At 39.4% G+C, this 16,523-nt stretch overlaps 1 protein-coding gene across 2 annotated transcripts in view; it reads right to left on the reverse strand.

Moving 5' to 3' along the window:
- Nucleotides 1-3,035: 3,035 nt before the first annotated feature.
- PTH2R (parathyroid hormone 2 receptor) overlaps nucleotides 3,036-16,523 on the reverse strand; it is an 86,033-nt gene continuing 72,545 nt past the window's right edge. The window contains exons 10-13 of one of the 2 annotated variants that reach the window (XM_059168991.1): nucleotides 13,443-13,537; nucleotides 7,011-7,149; nucleotides 5,004-5,045; nucleotides 3,036-3,604 (exon numbers count right to left, since the gene is read on the reverse strand). In XM_059168991.1, coding sequence (XP_059024974.1) covers nucleotides 3,209-3,604; nucleotides 5,004-5,045; nucleotides 7,011-7,149; nucleotides 13,443-13,537 — 672 coding nt within the window. In that variant the 3' untranslated portion in view covers nucleotides 3,036-3,208. The remainder of the gene's footprint in view (nucleotides 3,605-5,003; nucleotides 5,046-7,010; nucleotides 7,150-13,442; nucleotides 13,538-16,523) is intronic. The other variant, XM_059168992.1, reaches the window with a different exon arrangement.

The following is a 16,523-nucleotide window of genomic DNA, read 5'->3' on the forward strand; positions in this document are numbered from 1 at the left end:
TTTCAACTCAGATTATGATCTTGGGGTCATGAGATTAAGCCCCATGTTGTGTTCTATGATCAGCATGGAGCCTGCTTAGGATTTCCTCTCTCCCTCTCCCTCTGCCCTTTCCCCCACCTTACGTGTGTGCACATACACATGCATGATCTCTCCAGAAAAAAGAAATAAAAGTAAGAACCCTTAATATTTTCCATATTATCAAAAGATATATATTCTAACAGTTGTTGTATTGTACTGACCAATAAGGTCTTATTTTTTTTTCCAGTGTTCCAAGATTCATTGTTTATGCACCACACCCAGTGCTCCATGCAATACGTGCCCTCCTTAATACCCACCATCAGGCTCACCTAACCCCTCACCCCTATCCCCTCCAAAACCCTCAGTTTGTTTCTCAGAGTCCACAGTCTCTCATGGTTTGTCTCCCCCTCCAATTTCCCCCAATTCACTTTTCCTTTCCTTCTCCTAATGTCCTTCATGTTATTCCTTATGCTTCACAAGTGAAATCATATGACAATTGACTATCTCTGCTTGACTTATTTCACTCAGCATAATCTCTTCTAGTCCCATCCATGTTGATACAAAAGTTGGTATTCATTCTTTCTGATGGAAGCATAATATTCCATTGTATATATGGACCATATCTTCTTTATCCATTTGTCTGTTGAGGACATCTTGGCTCTTTCCACCATTTAGCAATTGTGGCCATTGCTGCTATGAACTTTGGGGTACATATGACCCTTCTTTTCACTACATCTGTATCTTTGGGGTAAATCCCCAGAAGTGCAATTGCAGGGTCATAGGGTAGCTCTATTTTTAATTTCTTAAGGAATCTCCACACTGTTTTCCAAAGTGGCTTCACCAACTTGCATACCCACCAACAGTGTAAGAGGGTTCCCCTTTCTCCACATCCTCTCCAACACTTGTTGTTTACTGTCTTGTTAATTTTGACCATTCTAACTGGTGTAAGGTGGTATCTCAATGTGGTTTTAATTTGAACCTCCCTGATGGCTAGTGATGATGAACATTTTTTCATGTGTCTATTATCCATTTATATGTCTTTGGAGAAGTGTCTGTTCATGTATTCTGCCCATTTTTTTTTTTTGACGTGATTATCTGTTTTTTGAGTGTTGAGTTTGGGGAGTTCTTTATAGAACCTGGATATCAACACTTTGTCTGTAGTGTAAGGTCTTTTATAACATAATGGAGAAAAGCCAGATTTTAACTCGAAACTGTAATGTAACAACAACCCAAATCAAGTATTTGTATGAAAATTTTATGTTACAAAGTGCTTTCCATATGTGACTTCTCTTATCACCAGAACATTTCTCTAAAGTAAACAGATATTATCTTCATTTTAAAGATAGAAAACTTGAACTACAAAGGAAGCTAAGTGATTTTATAAAGACTTGCAGAAAATTAGCTATAGAACTGAACTTAATCTTTCCACCCATGCTCTTTCTTTCCTGGTAAGGAGACAGCCTGCAGTGTGACAATAAAGCATAGAATCAAATTAATTAAATTTGTACAATGGCACCTTCCTAAACAGGATGGGAAGGAAATTACTTCTGTGTGGCACAGAGAAGGAAGGCAAGAATGAGCATGGAAGGAAAGTATAATATTTTTCAAGATGGTGTGTAGACATCAGGGTACCTTATTCATCACGACACCGGTTGCATGTTGGTTAAATCATTCAGCACAATGAGATTGATCAGCTTGACCTGTGTTGTTTCACTTAGAAACAGATTGCTCTGTAATATATTCATTTCATATATATATATATATATGTATATGTATATATATATATATATATATATATATATATATATATATATATATCTGTCTACCCCACTAGAGTGGAAACATCATGAAGGTCATAGTTAAAGAAATAATAAAAGTTCTTAAGCACTCTCTATGAGAAAAAACTAATTGAATATGTTCATTGGTTAATGAGAAATATATATATTGGTGATAGTGAAGCTAGTGGTTAAGAACACAGGACTTGAAGTCAGTAGATCTGTGTCACAAACCATGTTCCATCAAGGTCTAGCTGTGCAACTTTGGGCAAGTTACTCCACTTCTAGGAGTCACAACGCCATCTGTAAAGACAGTGACAGTGATAAAACTGAACCATAAGTCTGTAGTGAAAATTAAAGAAGTTAATGTTTGTAAGAAACCAGCAGGATGGTGGGTGTCTGATACGCACTCAATAAATGTTTCACTGCTACAACATACTGAAGGTTCAAATTCAGGAAAGTGCTACAGGTACATGCTGATCCCTGCAGTTTTAAAGAAGGAGCATTCGGTTGGTTCTCAAAAACAAAGTTAGATGCTGAGAGAAAATCTTTTAAAGTGACCCAAAATGTATTTTTAGAACAAACTTTTAATGTTAACATAATGGAGCAAAGCCAGATCCCACATGCCATTTGGAATATAATAATAGAACAAAGAAGAAAAAGGCACAGTGTGCCTATCACTACAAATTGATTACAAACAGAATCGGTTTGCAGACACAAGCTCACTGACAGAGAAAACCGGGTGGCATGTCAAGGTTTTCAGGAGCGAAGACCTGAGATTTGGCTGGTCACAGAGGAGACATTCAAAGGAAGGAATAGGTGCAATACTATCTTGATAATTTTCCTTGTTTCTAGAAATAAATATATTTCACCAATTTATTATCTTATCAAAGTCCAGCCTCCTTTTTATTTCCAGTGTGTACTTGTGCTTAGCTCTTTCATCGTTCAAGGTATGTCTTCAGATGCTAATTGCTCCTATGCACAAGCAATAGGAATGAAATTGTAGAAGTACATTAAAATGAGGAAAAGAGAATGTTGATTTCTTAAAAGGGAAAGGCCACAGATGGAATGATCTCTATCATACTTAAGTGATATTTTTATGAGAGAAAACTAGAGCCACGCAAGTGAAATGGTTTTCTACCCAAAAGTAGCAGGAAAAAATGAACAATCACAGAGCACGTACCACACCAACAATTTAGAAGAGGATTTAATGCCAAAATAAGGTAATACACTACTCCACTGACACCTCTCCTTCTGGGTCTTCACTATTTTTAGAATCCAATCCATGCAACCTGAAAACTTCGGGGAAGCCACACTTTGAACCCTGGATTTTCAGTTCTGCGGCTCAGGCAGAGCAAGGCCAACCAAACCAACACAACCAGAAGAATCGGCTCTTGGAAGCGGCAGGTGTTGACTCAGAGAACGTCCTCGGTTTCTCCTCTGCTTCCTTCTGGCTCTGGGTTCGATTCCAGCGGCCGGGGGGGCGCCGCCATCGGAATCTCCTCGCGCAGCCCCGCGTTCGCCTCCGGGGTCTCCTCAGGGATCAGGTGTGGCGGGCAGTCCTGCTCCGAGCTGCTCCAGACGTAGCCGGGTAACGTCACGTGGCAGTCGGGCTGGCGGCCGGCTGTCCGCGGGGGTTTGCCGGAGAGGAGCACCAGGCGAGCGCTGGCTGCCCCCTGCGACTGGCTGCTGGTGCTGTGGGTCAACGTGGTGAGCACCGAGCCGTACCTGTGGCCGCCGCAGGGGGGCGTCCTTTTCCAGTCGATGGAGAGGCTCCACCGGCTCCACAACTTCTTCACCTCAGACTGAACCTAGGTCGCAGGAAACACGGTGCGTCAGAAACCGTCAGGGAGACCCGGAGCCCTGGCACTTGACGTGGACGTTTGCCCGTCAGCGACGGTCACCACTGAGTTTCCACCCTGGGTGCCAGCGACTTGACGTACATAGTGTCTCTCGACTTTGAAAAACCTCGGAGATAGGTACGCGACCAGAGAGGAGCAAGCGCCGGCTTTGAGGAAGGTGAAGGGACTTAACCCAAGATCAGTATTTTAATAGAATTTCAAATGCAGCCCATAGAAGCGTCTGACTTGGGGAGCCTGCGTGGCTCGGGCAGGTAAGCGTCAGACTCTTGATTTCATTTCAGGTCATGATCTCAGGGTCCTGGGATAGAGCCCCCTGGCCTGGGCGCTCAGCGGGGGTCTGTTCAGGGATTCTCTCCTTCTCCCGCTGCCCCTACTCCACCCTACTTGATACTGGTCTCTCTCTCAAATTAATAAGAAAGAAAGAAAGAAAAGAAAAGAAAAGAAAAGAAAGAGAAGGGAAGGGAAGGGAAGGGAAGGGAAGGGAAGGGAAGGGAAGGGAAGGGAAAAGAAAAGAAGAAAAAAAGAAACAGAAAGACAAACATCTGACTTGTGGGAGAGGGAAAAGAGGCTTATGGGTTGGAAGAGAAGGAGAGAGACATCGTGCCAGCTGTGGCTGAAGAATGGCATGGAATTTACTCAACCTGAAATGTAATACTATCCCTTTTGCATAAGCATCCTGAAGGAGGAAAATATGGGGAAGAAACTTATACCATGAAAAGCAAGCACGCAAATGCATTGCTAATGGGGTGGGGTGCTTGCTTCCAACCTGTGGTTGAAGATTCTATTCTACTGCTATTGCCATTTACCAAAAAGGAGCTTATCTGGAAGTTCTGTGGAAAACAGTAGAAATCGGGTTAGCTGGTGTCACCTGAAAAAACAGTAGGGCTCCTTCTCCCCAGCCAACCCCTAAATGAACTAAAAGCGTCCGGTAACCATTGTATAGTTATAAATATATCAAAATATTCTTTCTTGTCTCAAGGAAACTTTTTTTGTTATTTCCTATTGAACTTGAAATTAAATATCAGTTTAAGTATTGACTGGAATACAAAATTCACTGTCCTTCCAAGTATCAGTTTACACTCTAACAAGTTGGTATTTTGCTATCAGTTTCCAACTGAATTGACATTGAAAAGTGCTAGAAGAGAAAGACTCTAGCTTATTTACATTAATTCTTACTTTCCTCAAAATCATTTATGATTGAAATATCTCCTTTCTCCCTATTCATTTTTTCCTGTAGCTCCTGGGAATCCTAAAGAGATTAGGTCACACTGTGATAGCCATTTCCAAGCTTACTTGGAGCTAGAGCTGTGGGATATGGGACGGGGGTGGGGGGGTCCTTCAAACCTACCTCTCCATTGCAGTAGCAGTAGATGATAGACACAAAGAATCCCTGGGGAACAGAAGAGAAGGTTAGCATGCTGACAACTCATGATGTCCACAGCACTCAGGCACCTTGGATCACAATACATACATTGAAAAACTGGGTTGTGTTTTGCTTCCTTCAGAAAATTTTATTAATCTTTAAGTTTACATTATATTTGTCTGAGATCCTTCCTTGGTGTCAGCTGAACCAAACAAAGTAACGGGATAAAACACTCTAAGACACACAAATAACTGATTTCTTGTTGGAGGCCAACAAGGTCCTAGTTTGGTCCTCGACTTGTGTCTCTTTTAAAGTCCAGATGCCTTGACAAGGGGTTAAGGATGGGAAAGTTAAGTAACACTGAGAAAGGGTCTGTGCTATGTGACGTGCGCTCGCCTATGTGACTTCCCACACACTCCCCCTACAGAAGGGAACAATGTGGTCAGGGTCATGAATTCCTAGTTGGTCCTTGTTGTTCCTGTGCTTCCCATAACCCACTCCCTGGTTGATTGTCTTGCATCAATAGTAGCTAATGGCATTAGCCGTGACTACGTGACTACCTGGCATCACGAGGTTTGCTTGTAGTTAATGTAAACTTGTTATAGAAACCTGCGGTCATCTGACTAGATACTGATGTATTACTCCTTCCATTGTGGTCTGCCTTATAAATGCTTGTAAGATGTGGAATAAAATCGGCCCTGTTGGACATCATCCTCAGTGCTCCTCCTGCCCCCATCTCTTTGTCTCTTAATTTCTTTTCACCATCCTCTTACCCTCACGGTCCTGGTCGATTTGTCGCGCCGGCCGCAACAACTTCTATTATATGAGCTTTATTTATGTTGTCACTCAAGGATTACAAAATATCCCCTGGTTGGTAAGAGATATTTATACACTGCGAATGCTGGAAACTACAGACATAGGCTATTATATGGTAAAAAGACAAAGAAACTTTTTGTTTCTCATTCAAAAATATTTATTGAGCTTCTACAGGGCAAACTGCTCAGCATGCCAGGAATAAATGAGTCAATCAAGACAGAGAAGGTCCCTGTTCCCTTAGAGCTACATTCTAAAAGGAAATATGGATGATGGATAAAATATAAACGACTAGCCACACTAGAAAAGTGTAAAATAATAAGAGCTATGCAGGCCAAACAAGTGGCGTGAAAGAGAATGGAAATGAATGGGGAACTAAATGAAGACCCGAGTTGAAGAGATGGCATTTAAGCTGGTTTGAGTGACAAGAAGAAGGCTTGTGAATATCAGCAGGGAGCACCTTCCAGACAGAGCAAACAGTAACTCTGAGCCCCTGAGACAGGAATGAGCTCAAGGAACAGAAAGTGTGGAAGTGCTAGTGGGGCTCAAACTTAGCCGGTGACTGGGAACATGACGGCACGCAACGTCACAGTTGGACAGGATCCCTGTCACAGAGGGCTGTGCATGGCAACAAATGGCATTTGGATCTTATTCTGAGTGCAGTGGGAATCTCTGGGTACTTCTGGTAGATAACGGACATGATCAAATTTACTTTTAAGATCCTTCAGACCCTTGTATGGAGACTAGATTAAAGGCAGCCATGGGAGGCAGCGAGTAGCCAGGAGGAGAAGAACGGTGTCCACAGAAAGCCATGTGAGAGATGATGGCAATCATATTTTCAAATGAGATAAAAGGGAAAGAAGCTACTTTTTAATTTTCTCTCCCTCTTCCCTGTCTGCTTTTTCATTGTCTTTCATTTACTTTCTATATACACATGCTACTCTGTACACATTACATAGTCTACAACAATACGATTTCTTGTTCACTGCCCAGGCGTGTTTGTGAGATGCAGCTCCTGCTCTGGTCAGAAGTTAAAAGCACAGACTCCAGAGAATAATGCCTTTTCATGGCCCTGTGGGGACAAGTCCCTGAAAGCCCAACAGAGGGGCAGAGAACAAAGTTGCAAAGGGGGAATAAAAGCAAAATGCAAGAACCACATTACTAGCTGGCACCCTCTACCTGAAAGGAGTTGAAGAAGAGCTCACAGTGCATCCGGACCTCCCAGCCCAGCCCCGTGAAGGAGTGGGGCAGGCACAGGAACACGATGTAGTGCACTCCAAAGACCAGCACAAGGACCAGGGTTGATTTGGCGAGTTTCCTGAAAGAGAATACCAAGCCCTTATATTCATCAACTTCCAGTGCCCGTCAATAGAGACAGCTTGCTGGGGAAAAAGCAAAGCTTACTAGAGCTAAGGGGGGCTGCATTTTTTCCATCTCTTTCGACCCCATGGCTTCTGCTCACCTTTATTCCCCTCCCTCCTCCTCCTGCCCTTTTATACTAAATCAAGTCACTTATTCTCATGTCCCAAGATTATTATCCCTTCAATCTTTCTAATCCCATTTCCACTCCTCTGGCATAGGATGCTAGTTTCATAAAGCCATGAAAAGCCCTTTTTCTCTGCCCTAAGTTTATTTTAACATCTATGTTTGGGACTTAAAACAAGTATTACCTCCATCCTTGTTAACTGTCTTTACCTTCATAGAGTACATTTCTTCATTTTAAAATTAACTACCCCCTAAATTCTTCTTACATTTGGATCTGCATTAATCATTTTGTATTTTCTTATAAGCTGCATGTAGTCAGTAGTTCCTACTTTTCTAAATATCCTCTGTCAAATATCCTACAAAATATCTACAGTTCTAGGTTTTGGACTCTTTTTTTTTTTTTTTTTTTTGCATGCTAAGCAATTTGACTTTATTTCCCATAACTACCTCTTCACATACATTTTCTTGTGTAACTGGAGGAACCCCAGGTTTCCAAGATGTTGGTTGATTCTAAAATGGCCCCCAATGATCCCTATCTGGTATTTACATTCTTGTTAGTCCTGTCTCCTTGAGTGTGGGCAAAGACCAGGAACTTGCTTCTAACTGATCAATTTCAGCCAAAATGATGAGCTGTCACTTCTGTGATTACATTTCATAAGAGTATAACTTTCATTTTGCTAGTAAAAATGAAAGTTTATTTTGCTAGTAAAAAAAAAAAAAGAGAGAGAGTTTACTAGCAAACTCTCTCCTTTGTTTGGTTCAAGGAAGCAAGTAACCATGTTGTGAGCTACTCTGCTGAATGGGAGAGATGGCAAGGAGAGGTGGCATCGGCCAACAGCCCACAAGAAACTGAATCCTGTCAAAATATACTTGGCTATGGATTCTTGGAAGTAGATTCTTCCCAGTCTTGGGATAAGACTGCAGTCCTGACAGCCGTCCTGACTGCCATATCAGCTGAGTCTTGTAAGAGATTCTGAAGCAGGAGACCCAGCCAAAGCATGTCCAGACTCCTGATCTAAAGAAACAGTCAAATAGCAAGTGTGTTGGTAAGCCACAGATATTTGCAGCAATCCATTTGCACAGCACACAACTGATACACCCAAGCACATCATGTGTTTCTGTTGTACTTTTTATCCAAGAAATAGCCAAATCTGGTCGATTCTTTATTTCTCAAATATTCCCTTCTTTACAAATCATTGATACCTCAGTAATCTCAAACAACTGCAACCTTCTCCCTCTCTCACTAGTCTTACCTCCAGCTACTTTTCTTCCTTCTTTCCTACCTCGCTGCCCTCCTTCCTTCCTTATGTACTTATAAACTTACTTAGTTCTCTTCTTGGAAATAACCAGTATGAGTGAAGCCAAACAGAACTGGATTCAGGTTCCAGATTTGCCATTAACTTCTTGAGTGACTGTAATTCAGCTTTCTTTTCTCTAAAATGAGGGAACAGGGCCCAGAAGTTTATAAGAGCTCCACAGTCTAATGCTTTCATAGGGAGGAACATCTTCCAGACACATCCATTTTCCTACTATAACCATCTTTCTAGGTCCTGCAGGAGCTGGGTATCCCACAGAATCATACTAAAATGCCTAAATTGGGCATTTGGAGTTGCACACCTGCCCCATCCCATTCTCCTCTGCCTCTTGTATCTCTCACTAGTGCCCAGGCCTTCTGCTCTTCTTGGCTCAGAGCTATCCGCTCTGCCTCACACCCAGTTTCCCTGGTGGTCTAGGGGCTTTCTCCTATGGTGCTCTAGTCCCACACTTCCTACCTTGACTCACCAATAGTCTACTTAATTTGAAAATTCTACCTAAAGTCTGTTTCATTCAAGGCAGCATCCCTGATAAGACAATGGATTTCTCTGACCTAACTCCTTCTCTCAACTTTCGGAGGCTCCTCCTAAACCCGCCTAGTGACTATCCTCTTCACATCACTGCCTATATGAGCAAGACACTGTGAGTATCTTTATGATGCTGTAATTCACTCTAATCAGATAAAGGGGAACATACTTGCAGAATTTTAGAAGTCTTGGTTAACATCAATCTGAAAAAACAAAAACAAACAAAAACCACCCTACACTTCTTCCTTTAAGATGAATGGATAAATCCCCCTGAAGACTATTCTCAAAATCAAGCTAACTTTAATTGCTACTATTGTGTGTGCCTAGGAGCCAAAAACTAGGCTAAAACAAAAAGAAAAACAACAACAACAACAAAAAGAAAGAAAGAAAGAAAAGAAAAGGGAGGGGACAGCGGGAGGGAAGAAGCAAGGGAGAAAGAAGTAAAACACATTGTGAAAAAATCACAAATGAAAAGTTTACGGAGAGTTTGGTTCAATGCAGAGTAAGAAAAAGCTGTCAGACTAAAATTTATTGGGAATCCTGCTAGCTCAGCCATCTGGGTTTTCTCTCTCCCTTTATCTGTAACTAGGCTCTTTTATAAAAACTCTGTAGAGATAAAAGTGAACTTGTAGAAAACCAAAATTGAATTCATTTTCTATTGCTATGAAACAAATCACCACAAATTTAGTGGCTTAAACCAATATCTATTTTGTCTCTCTCGGTTTCTAAGAGGTCCCCCAGATCTTAACCACAGACCTTCACAACATGTCAGATTACTTCTTCAAAGCCTGCAAGACAATCTCTCTCCAGGCTGCCAGTCACAGGAGTGACTACCCCATCACCTTTCCAATATAATGTAACCTAATCAAGGGAGAGATTATCCCATCATAGGTCTTGCTCAAGAAGGTGTGTGAAGGATGAGGATTATATAGGGCATATACACCAGAGGTAGTAATCTTCTGGGGGGCGTGGGTTCATCTTAGAAATCTGCCCTCCACAACAGTGCAAATAAGTTCTGTCCATAGAAATGCAATTTGTGTTCAATGCAATGCCACTAATTACAGCCCTGTGGGAGTTAATAATAATAATAATAAATTTATTATTTGCATCCATTTGTAAATTCATTTTAACATTCATAATTCTCTGTTAAACATGTGTAATGCCTTACCATTTCCCCCATTAATGAATAAAATAAAATCTTTGAGGTGTGTTCATTTATGATTACATCCTCTTTTAAAATTTATCCTTCAATGACAGTGAACAAGTTGGAAGCAGAGGCATGTGCCTGGCCAATGTATACATGGGTCATCTATCTGTCTGTTCATTTATAAAGATGGATTTTTCCACGGACATCAAATCAGGCAGCCATCCTAGGCACTGATTTGCTTGGTGTCCATTTGGCCATTCATGCACATTATACATCTTTGCAGCCTGGCTCTCTGAAAAGGTACAGCTGTCTAATGAAATGATCAGCGGTGCACCAGCTGAAGTAGCCTTCTGGCTTGCTGGAGACATGGTTGTGGCTCTGCAGCCAAGAGCAAAGCCATGGGAGGAATATAAAGGAATCAAACAGTGTGTAGGACTCAGCATCCTACTTAGAAAACAGATACCCAATTCTTGCACTTTCTCTCTCTCCAGGTGAAAAGTGCTGGAAATTTTCTACTATTCTATTAAGAGTCAACTTAGCTTTTTTTTTAAAAAAAAAAAAAAAACAGTACTTACCCTAAGCCTCTTTCAATCCCTCTTGAGCTTAATTAATCTTTCCCTTTTTTCTATACACATAACACTTTGGAAGTGCATTTCTACTAGCACTGTCCTCATTTTAATTAAATCAATATCTATCTCTCTCTCTCTCAAATTTTTTTCACAGGCAGAAACCATGTCTTCTTAACTTTGAATCTCTTGCATGGCACAAGAGCGGTACTCGGTCAATGAAGCCGTTGGCTATCACGCTCCTGTCATTTCCTGTACTGGTTGCCTTCTTTTATTCTGCCAACCATGTGAGAGAGCCATTATTCTCCTATGTCCAGATAAGGATAGAGGCTCAGAAAAGGAAAGTATTCACCCGAAGTTAGACAATGAGTAGAGGATTCAACCTTAAAATCTGTCCTCTTCACTATCATATTGCATAATAAACAATGATTGCATTTATTCCAAAAATAATAAATACGATTTTTGTCTAATGTTGAATAGAAAGTCAAATTTGCCAAAATATTCAAGTGTTCTTTTCCACTGAATTTTGCATTTTTCATATCTCATGTTCTTCCAGTCCTGGCAATCTTCTCTTAAGGGGATTGAGTTGTAATATAAAAAAGAATGAAATGCATTAGCCCTATTGTTAAATCTGATAGATTATTTAATTTTCTACACAATTTGAAAAATCCTTCTTGTTTTAAAATAACTAATTTGAACTACAGATACGTAGAATGTCACTTTTGAGGGAAACTGGGTAAAAGATATATGTTATATATTACATACATATATATATTATTTTTACAACTCTGTATTACTTGTATGTTTTATTTTACCTCTGTATTACTTTTATAACTGCATATAATTCTGCAGTTATCTCAAAATAAACAGTTTCTTAAAAGCTGACTGTATTATTTCATTTCAGTATTTTTGTTAAGATTTTATTTATTTGAGAGAAAGAGAGCAAGAGACAGAAGGAACAGTGGGAGATCTAAAACTCAGAAACTAAATACTGAATTCTCAAATCACTGCCAAGTAAGTAACCACATGTTTCTCTCGAAAAAGAAATATGAAGTCATTCCTCACCATCTTATCTGTAACTTTGAAGATTATTAAGAATTTAAATATGTTTCAGCTACTTTAAAAAAATGTATTTGGCAGGAAAATACTTTCCTTAACTACTCTTAGCCTAGACCCTGTTCAAATAAATGGCTCCAAAATTTAAAAATTTCCAGGCCCCAATTATTTAAAATTTATCCTGAATTTATCCTGAATTCTAAATAGTAAATTATTTTAATCTTTGATAAATGTTTCTCTTCCGTTATTTTGAGAAATAATCTCCTATGAGTGAACTCAAAGTATTGTCTATTCTATTTTTTACAATAATTCACCCTTTGTTCTCTCCAGAGTTTCTCAAATCTCTTGGGAAACTTTTAACTGAAAGTACAAGTTCACATCATTCAGAACTAGAGAAATAGGAGCTTTTATTCAGGGCTAGAAAAATAAACAACTTTCAGAAACCTTTGTACTGTTCCACTTTACGGAAAAGAATGGAAAGCTATTTACGTTTTCCATTGTTCTATCATCCCTTGGCCTTTGTCTTCATCAATGGGATGTGACATGAGACATGCTAGGAGTATAGCAAAGGGCCATCACTGGAAACTCTCAGGCACAATTTATAACGCTACCGCTAACAGCACATTACAAACGGCTGAAGTCTACAGCTGCTGGTTTGTTCATACTCTACAGCCTATTCCAGACTCCAGTCCACACCCAGCATCTTCTCTTCCTGACAGTGAATGTTACCTAAACAGTAGAGGGAAATGACTCAACAAAGGGCTTTGAGAACATTTGTGACACAGGACCAAAATGCTGACTATGGTTTCTTCCTTTCTGTGTCTCAGATAGCATTTCCTAACAAACCAAGACAAAAAGAAATAGATATTTATGAAGATCAATTCCACCAGAAGATCAAATTTACCAGACTACTGGATGTGTATATCTAGTTGGGTAGAGGCTGCTGTTATTCAGAACTCCCAAAATGATCATTGGAAAAAGTTGACACACCCTTAAGATGGTTCAATAATGATTATAAACACTCAATTTTCCCCTTTCTTCTTGAAAGACTGAAAAACAGACCTCACTCAATCAGTACATTTGAAAGTTCTTAAAATTACATTCAGTAGAGGCCACTCTGATGGACCGATTGGGATCAATACAGCAAACCCAATTTCTTGATATTTTCAGTTATGATATATTATTTTAAGAACACAGATAAAATTGCCTACAAAGATCATCAACAAGAGATTTTCTAGGAAGTTACACAGTTTATGGGAAAATTCCAATATGCTAAGAACAGATTAAAAATTTATATTAATTAATACTTAAAACTTAAACACATTAGGAAGGTTTTAGGTTATTTAAATTTTCCTAAAATACATATACTCTCCTGATAAATTGCACAATTAAACCAAATGAAAATTAATATGCATAAATTTATCTCTCAGAGACATTTCAGATCAATCAATATCTGTTCTTTACTCTAAATGGAAACACAAATATTTCTTCTGGTGCGTACCTGTCCTGCAATTACCTGTATTGTTTTCTTGTGTCATGCCCAATTGCATTGGTCTCCCAGATTTTGGTAGCCAGAACTCTAACAGTATTCAGAAACAGAATAAAATTGAGCTGAAAGAGAAGGTAATATTGAAAATCATTATTAAGGGAGTCTTCAAGATTATAAAAATCTTCAAGATTATAAAAATTTACATAAATTAAACTTCTTTGTATTCAAAAACTGAAAATTACCTATTCCACAAATGTGAATGAGGGACCCTGAGATAAGATATCAGACAGTTAGTGATTCATGAGTTGCCCTCCTGAAAACATAGAGATAAAAAGTCTCAATAGCACTGAATGGAAATACCAGACGACGATCTGCCAGAATGAATAGGGAACTTCCAAACCAAAGTTAGGATAAAGTCCTGTGGCAGCCTGGCAGGATAAAGGATAACAGTTATTATGTAAATATAACTAACTGACCTTTTTGAAGTTAATTTCCCAGCTTCTGTGTCTATTTTAGGGAGAGGAATAGTAGAGTTGTTTGGGGGATGGTGTCCCTCTTGGAACATGAGAAGTATAGGGTGTTGCCTTAAAAGATCAGTTAATAAAATATACCCATGTACACACACACTGATAGCTCCTACACCAGTTGGGTAAAATTCCGAATAATTACTCTGAATAATTTAGGGAAGTAGAGAATAAAGGTGAATTAGGAACTAAGTTAGGAACTAAGTTATCAACTACTTATTTACTATTCTAAGTGTATGAGGTGAATTGACTCTTAGTCATCACAACAGTTCCATGAGATAGGCACCTCATTGTCCCCATTTTGTGGGTAAAGAACCTGAGTAACAGCTTCCACAAATTATCCCTGATCACACAGCCAGCAAGCAGCAGTGCCCTGAAGCCTGTGCGACCTGGAAAATGGAGAGTGGGGACTCCACCATAACACCATGCTGCCCATAGAACAGAGTTGAGTTATAGCAGATTGAGATGAAGACAGAAATTTCTTAAAGAGCAGGATGGATTAAGAAAAGATTGTAAAGACTCTAAAATAAATCAAGTTTTAAAATCAATATCAGAAACAGCAAACAGTAGATCTAACAAAGCAGAAGAACACATTGAGCCATGTAGAAGACCACTGAAGACTCTTCCCAAATGGGGGGATAAAGAACAAAGACCCATATGACAAGGGAAGAGATGTTTACACGTATGACATGGAATTAAGAGTCATCGTGCAGATTTATTTCTCTCTCTGTAGAAAAGATTATGATAAATTGAAGGAATCAATAAAAATATGAGAGGAAAATTCCTTTGCTAAAGGAAGATCTGAGTCTATAAATGACCTTACACACTGGGCAAATGGAATGAAAAAAACAAGACCAAGTGGAAACTTCTGGTGAGATTGTTAAATTTCATTTTAAAAGGTGTAGAAATAATGCTAGAGAAAATTATTTAGAGAGTCCTTGTATCTCTCATGTGCACTTCCTCTAAAATTTTGCTTAAAGGTCTACTTCAGGCAAAGTACAGATAAAACAAAGATATAGGAAACTGAGAAGGTGAAGAAAGTGACCCCTCCCTAAGCATGAAAACTAGTCACACATTGAATAAATTTTATGCAAATATGGTTTTTAAATAATGCACACATAAACATGAGATTCTTTCTCAATTAAAAATTTAAAGATGCAATCAAAGTGAACCACAAATGAATCAAAACAAAGAACTCAAAATTTAAGTTTTGAAACCTCTGGCCCTTCAGGCTATCTCAGAGACTTTGTTCCTGGAGTCTCCTTTGCATGGATCATTCTTCTACTCCCTCTGCTCTCCTTTCCTTACTAGGTTAGCTCACTCAGGTTTCAGGCTGAATGTCAGCTTTTCTCAGAAGCTGTTCCAGCCCTACCACAGCACTTGTCATATTTAAATCTTCACCTCACCGACTCTGCTTAACCTTCATGAGAATTGGTGTCTTTTTTTTCTCAGTCAGATTTTATTCCCAGATACACAAATGCCAATTAATAGAATTACTTCTATTCTAATATTCAAAGCCAGAATTCAGTGAGGGATCCAACTTCTATTTTAAAGTTTTGGTGGAATGCCTAGGAAGCGCAGTTGGTAACTGTCCAGCTCTTAGTTTTGGTTGAGGTCATGATCTCAGGGTCGTGAGAAAGAGCCCTGTATTGGGCTCCATGCTCAGCAGGGAATCTGCTTGAGATTCTCTCTGTTGCTCTCCCTCTGCCCTTCCCTCCTACACTCATGCTTGTTTGTGTGCTCTCTCTCTGTCAAATAAATAAATCTTCAAAAAATAAAATTAAATAAATAAAATTATTGACAAATAATTTTTGATAGCATATATGGAGCATATTTATTTATATAAAACCATGCTACATATAATGCAAGTGTGAAAAGCAAATATTTTATCCAGACTTGATATATAAAATACTATAAACATTACCTTAAAAATGGAAAAAAATTTTTTCCCATGGAGCGCAAGTGAAAACAACATGGTGAAAAAATGTAGTTATAGGGGCACCTGGGTGGCTCAGTGGGTTAAGCCGCTGCCTTCGGCTCAGGTCATGATCTCAGGGTCCTGGGATCGAGCCCCACATCGGGCTCTCTGCTCAGCAGGGAGCCTGCTTCCCTTCCTCTCTCTCTGCCTGCCTCTCTGCCTACTTGTGATCTCTCGCTGTCAAATGGATAAATAAAATCTTTAAAAAAAAAATGTAGTTATAATCTTGTTTTGTCACACTAGCTATGTGACCTTTATCTGAGTAGGCTTTAGTTTCCTTCTCTAGAAATGAAAAGCTTCCATGAAATGGACTCAAAGGTTCTGTAATCATACCTAACCTTGCTTTGGGCTCTTATTTAACCTCTTTCCTCTTACCAGTTCTCCAGGGCATCTACTTTGTATGCCAGCTTTATTTCTCCAACAAGTATTTATTGAGTGATCACTAAGGGTCAGGAAGCTTGCTAGGTACTAGAAATACAGGCATTTAGGAAAATATGGTCCTATGGCTTAGTGTACAAGATGGACTTTCAACTCTCAGAAGTTTTATACATTGTGATGATCTAGAGAACAACCTCACCTTGCTCTTTGGGTTATAACAGGTGACCT

Source organism: Mustela lutreola, chromosome 3 (genome assembly GCF_030435805.1).
Source record: "Mustela lutreola isolate mMusLut2 chromosome 3, mMusLut2.pri, whole genome shotgun sequence".
Lineage (NCBI taxonomy): Eukaryota > Metazoa > Chordata > Mammalia > Carnivora > Mustelidae > Mustela > Mustela lutreola.